Genomic DNA, 6,185 nt, shown 5'->3' on the forward strand with positions numbered 1-6,185 from the left:
AGACCTTATGACTCTCCTCTCTACAGCTGTGTAATAAACCGTAATGATGCGCCGTGTAAAGGTTCAGGTAGTTACAGGTAAAGGGAAAAATTACCTGTTAACGTTTAATGAGCAAATTAGGCGTTCGTGTTTAATGAAGAACATGTAATATTTGTTGACTTTAATTGGGTATTGATGACTGTGTGTGTGTGTGTGTGTTTGTGTGTGTGTGTGTGTGTGTGTGTGTGTGTGTGTGTGTGTGTGTGTGTGTTTCTCGATGACGTTAAAGACAAGAAAAAAAATCATACCAGAGTTCAATTCAAAAAACCTTCAAGGTTTATTGGTAAAAGTTATCCTCCCTCCCGGGTGTCTGAGCTCAGGTATCTCTAAACTATGTCTAAAATTACCTGAGGGATGAACTTACCTTTTTCTTAATTAATAGGTGTTTGAGCCAGACCAGTAGGTAGAAAACTGTGTTTATTGTACACAGTGTTGAGAAAGCTCTTGTTTACTCTCTGTCTCTGTCTGTCTGTCTCCTAAGTCCATCTTTATCATTACCATATACATCATAAACTTATCAACTGTTTATTACCCACCATATTCATCAGTCCTTGCTCCCCTCCTCTCCCCTCTCCCCTCCTCTCCCCTCTCCCCTCCTCTCCCCCCTCCTCCCCAAGCCTTCAACTGGTAATCATTTAATATTCCAATTATAATGCCTTGATTATCCCTCCTTTTTTTTCCAGGACAGTCGCCACCAGATGATCAGACCTTTGGAATCTCTTAAATCACGGTAGAGAAGACGGTTCTTATTCCCAGGATGGTCAAGGACAAGGAGGGTAAAATTATTAAGTGTGTATTAAGTTACCGGTAATGTTCCTCGTTAATGAAAGGATTCCATATAAGAAGTTTTGAAGATTAAAAGGACTGAACACTGTTATTTGGTGAAGAGATTGGGTTAATTGAGGAAAGTAATTAGAGGAACTGTACGATGAATAATTACGGTGAATCTGTTTGGGTTGTTAAATATGGCCGGTGTGTGGTTGCCAGGGAACGAGTGTGAGAGGTGAGGGTAATTCGTCTTCCTCTGAACAGGAGTGTATGACAGGTATTGATCACAGGATTACGGGTCTCTACCTCCCTCCTCCCTCCCCCTGAACGTGTGTGTGTGTGTGTGTCGCTCATCGCACATAGACAAGTTTAATATTCTCGTTAAGGACACACGAGGACGAGACCGTGTGTCCTCGAACTAACTAAAGGACGAGGCCACAAGAGGAGACTCACCCTCTCATTAGCCACTATCGTCTCCAGAAGCCACCACGATGACCTCTGAGGGCTCTTCCTACCAGATCATCTACGACGCCGCCACCAACATGAGCTATATCAACCTGGACCTCGCGCCTCTCAACTGCTCCTACCTCAACTGGACGGAGGGCCTCAACGTGAGCAACTGCAGCGGGGAGGTGTTCGAGGGTCGGGTCTTCCCCATCCTCAACGAGACGGTGCAGAGGATGACGCTGCTCTTCCTGGCTCTGGCGTTCATCCTGGGTCTGTGCGGCAACACCCTCGTCATCTACGTCGTCGCCAGGTTCTCCAAGATGCAGACGGTCACCAATCTGTACATCCTGAACCTGGCTATAGCGGACATGCTCTTCGTCGTGGGGATCCCCTTCCTCATGACCACCACCGCCATGGAGTACTGGCCCTTCGGCTTCGTCATGTGTAAACTGTTCATGATCACGACGTCCCTCAACCAGTTCACCAGTTCACTCTTCCTCACCATCATGAGCGCTGACCGGTACATCGCCGTCTGTCACCCCATCAGCGCCCCCAAGTTCCGGACGCCCATGATCTCCAAGCTGGTCTCCCTGACGGCCTGGATGATCTCCGCCCTCATGATCATCCCGGTGTTCATGTACTCCAACATCCTGAATGACAGTAACGAACAAGCGAGCTGCAACATCTACTGGCCAGACTCAGTGGGTGTCAATGGCCACACCGCCTTCACCATCTACTCCTTCGTCTTGGCGTTTGGCTGCCCCTTCGCCCTCATCTTTATCTTCTACTCGCTGGTCATCCTCAAGCTGAAGACGGTGGGGGCGAAGACCAAGACAAAGAAGAGGAAGAGCCACAGGAAGGTGACCAAGCTGGTGCTGACGGTGATCACGGCGTATGTGTTGTGTTGGCTGCCCTACTGGGTGCTCCAGCTCATCCTCACCTTCAGTATGCCTAAACAGGTCCAAAGTCGCGTCATGATCATTTTCTTCCTCATCTCCTCCTCGCTCTCCTACATCAACTCCGCCATCAACCCCATCCTGTACGCCTTCCTCAGCGAGAACTTCAAGAAGAGTTTCTTAAAGGCGTGTACCTGCGCCGCCAGGAAGGACATCAACAACGCCCTGGCGGCTGAGAACTCCATGTTCCCCAGGAGACGAGGAGGCTCCTGCAAGCCTCCCAGGGCAAAGGAACCGAAGGAGGTTGCGTCCCACGACGGGTGTGTGAGGGAGGAGGTGATAGTGCCTCTGTCTGCTACACGGCGACCACTGGTGCCCCGCGACGACGCCTTCCTCAACGGCAGACCCCTCACCTCACACCTCTAGACCAGGTGAGTGTCTGTTGCTCCTGTTCTTCTTGTTGCCAACGTGTATGATCCTACTACCACGACCCTACTACCACCCCAACCACTACCCTACTACCACCCCCAACCACTACCCTACTACCAACCCCTCCCCAACCACAGACCTACACCACCCCCCAACCACTGCCCTACTACCACCCCCCAGCCACTACCCTACCAGCCCCCCCAGCCGACCCTACTACCACCCCCAGCCTGCCCCTACTACCACCCCCAACCACTACCCTACTACCTCCCTCCCCCCAGCCACTACCCTGTACCACCCCCCAACCCGACCTACTACCCACCCCCAGCCACTGCCCTATTACCCACCCCCAACCACTACCCCTGCCTCTCTACCCTCCTTTGCCTTCTACCCTCCTCCTACCCCTCTTCCCCCCACTTCACCACCGTATCTTCCACTGATGTAGCCGATGCAGGAATTAACCTCATCTGCGAAAATCTAGACAAACATTTTTAATTAGTTCTTTCCTCAGGTGTGCTGTGTCCCGGCAACCTTTGTCAGGAATTCCCAGTTGTAAGGTGATTTAGCTGCTCATTAGTGGACGAGATACTTGCCTTACTTAATTAGCTTAGGTACAACACGAATTGATCTTTGTTAAATATACAGGCGAGTTCCTTACCTTCCTACCTACCCACACACAATAACAGTAGACGTGTTAATATAGGTTCCTGTGTGTGTGTGTGTGTGTGTGTGTGTGTGTGTGTGTGTGTATGTGTGTGTGTGTGTATGTCTTTATTGGGTCCCTTTATTATTATTATTATTTTTATTATTATTATTATTATTATTCACTACTTCTCTTATATCAAGGTTGTCACATCACATTCCTGGTCCCGTTACTGGATGAGAAAACAACTAACTCCTTAATCTATTTCCAGAAGTTGGTTTTAATGCATGAAATATATTCTCGTTAGCACAGTTGAATGAAAAATGCTTCTTCTTTCATTTCTTTCATCTATTTTTGGAAGATGAATGCATTAAAATAATTCTTCTTACCATTATTGAATTAAATTATTATATAAAATTTTATTATATAAGTTTTCACGTAAAGAAAATTAATTCTAAATTTTCCTTGTTAAAAAAATCATACATAAAAATCATTCTTATATCAAATTTGTCTTATAATGAACTACTGTATAGAAAACTGCCCTGATATAACATACTCGTCATATAGCAGTACCCTTATATAGCATTAACATAGCTGCATAGCTCTCTCTTAAACACCAAAATTATACCAAAATACACACATAAAAATAAACTACATAATTATCCATATATATAAAAGATTTCCCCAAATTTTCCCTAAAGTAAATTTTTTCCCCGAAGTAATTTTTTCCCTGAAGTAATTTTTTCCCTAAAGTAAATTTTTTCCCCGAAGTAATTTTTTCCCTGAAGTAATTTTTTTTCCACGGTATCGACACAATTTAAACAGCCAGAATTATGTTTATTAATGTTTTTTGTTTTTTACGCGTGAAGACTACAGCTCTGCTAATGAACTTGTTAACTGTGAGAGTAAAAACTGATCCCCAACACGTCCAGGAAATATTGGTGATAGTGTTTACTGTATTACGTCTGTCTGTCTGTCTGTCTATTTATCTGTCTGTCTGTCTGTCTGTCTGTCTATCTGTTTATCTGCCTGTCTGTCTATATCTATCTATCTATCTATCTAAGATTTGACCTTTAAGCGCATGTAAGCAGGTTAGGTTAGGTTAGGTTAGGTTAGGTTAGGTTATGATAAGGTGTTAGTGTTGACCCCTGAGTGTGGGGCCTCGAGGAAACATGATTAGTCTTGCTTACACCACACCGTAAATTGGGTGAGCCTCTGTGTTGACATGGCCCTCAACCGCACACACACACACACACACACACACAAACACACACACACACACACACACACACACACACACACACACACACACACACACACACGAATATATATCTCTGGCCACTAATTAATAGCATACACAAGCTTAACTCTGTGGATGTGCCGACAATCTCGGCCAACTGTGGTCGACTACTGAGACCCGCCACCTGAGTCCTGACCACAGCACACACACCTAACTTTGATGGTTGATGGTGATGAAGTTTGTGTAGGATGGTGTGTGGGTGGTGTAAGATGGTGTGTGGGTGGTGTAAGATGGTGTGTGGGTGGTGGTAAAGATGGTGTGTGGGTGTAACATGGTGGTGTAGATGGTGTGTGGGTGGTGTAAGATGGAGATGTGTGTGGTGTAAGATGGTGTGTGGGTGGTGTAAGATGGTGTGTGGGTGGTGTAGATGGTGTGTGGTGGTGTAAGATGGTGTGTGGGTGGTGTAGGATGGTGTGTGGGTGGTGGTATTGTATTGATATGGTGAGGGTGGTATAGTGGTTGTGTACGGGTACCATGAGAGTTTGATGGTGATATTTACTGATATGGTGAGGTTGTGAAGGGAATGTGGTGTTGTGATTCTTTAATGATTAATATAATAATAATGATTTACTTAATAATACTCCTAATTCAATAACCTCAAGCTTCGGTATCCAATTAAAATCACTCCAAGGAAAAAAAAATTATCTCCTAAATCCGAAATGCAAAACAAATTTCAAACATTCAATCAGAGGTGGAGGAGATGGAGAGAGAAGCAATCACCCAGCCACCACACAGAACTGATCAACAGGCAGGAGTTAGGTTAGGTTAGGTTAGATATCAGTAGAGTTAAACTAAGCTAGTATAAGAAAAGAAAAGTTGTCAATACACTCTGACAAAAACAGCATCTATACCATCATCTTCGACCTGTGATCCCGGCAAGGCGTCAACAGTCTATATCTCCCCAGGCCTTGTGGGACCCCTCTTGATGGCACCCGGCAGTAGTAAACACGTCTCTCTTCCCCCACACACCCGCTGACAAACACTCAACGCCTTCTGACACCTTCCTGACGTCTGGTTGGCTCACTGACTCAGATGTCATCGAGACTGACGTTAAAGTAGACCAACGTAAACAAACTTGTGAGAGCGTTACGTAATGTTGTTTTTGAGTTAGTGAGACAGTATCGAGGCGTGTTGTGAAGGCGTGAGGTTAGGTTTGGTTAGGTTAGGATAGGTTAGGTTTGGTTAGGATAGGTTAGGATAGGTTAGGTTTGGTTAGGTTTGGTTAGGATAGGTTTCGTTAGTCGTCTAGATAACATTTATTTTTTCTTTACGCCAGACAGTTTTGAGACAGTGTTGAACCAGTAGGTATTAATGATTCAATACCTACAGCAGCTTTAGGCTCTGAATTATTAATGCTTTACTGACTCCACCTGACTCACGCTCGTCGTAGGGATCTGTTAAGAACCTTCAGAGTCAATTTCCAGACAATGTTCTGAAACGGAGAGATGAACGCTGTACAGACCTCATCCCTACCCCCACTCCACACCCTCCACGCCCTCCACATCCCCACTCCACACTCCTCCACTTCCTATTTTTCCCCACATCTCTCCCCACACCTCCCACCTCCCCACCCCAAGATTTTACGCTGACTCAATCACTCGATTTTCGTCTCTTAAGTTTTCAAAGAGACGATTTAACTTATTATTTCCTATTTTTTTATCTTTCT

At 45.4% G+C, this 6,185-nt stretch overlaps 1 protein-coding gene across 1 annotated transcript in view; it reads left to right on the forward strand.

Moving 5' to 3' along the window:
* Positions 1-725: 725 nt before the first annotated feature.
* LOC121856598 (somatostatin receptor type 5-like) overlaps positions 726-6,185 on the forward strand; it is a 12,470-nt gene continuing 7,010 nt past the window's right edge. The window contains exon 1 of the mRNA XM_042352230.1: positions 726-2,581. Coding sequence (XP_042208164.1) covers positions 1,299-2,576 — 1,278 coding nt within the window. The 5' untranslated portion in view covers positions 726-1,298 and the 3' untranslated portion in view covers positions 2,577-2,581. The remainder of the gene's footprint in view (positions 2,582-6,185) is intronic.

Source organism: Homarus americanus, unplaced genomic scaffold, assembly GCF_018991925.1.
Source record: "Homarus americanus isolate GMGI-L3 unplaced genomic scaffold, GMGI_Hamer_2.0 scaffold26591, whole genome shotgun sequence".
Classification (NCBI taxonomy): Eukaryota; Metazoa; Arthropoda; class Malacostraca; order Decapoda; family Nephropidae; genus Homarus; species Homarus americanus.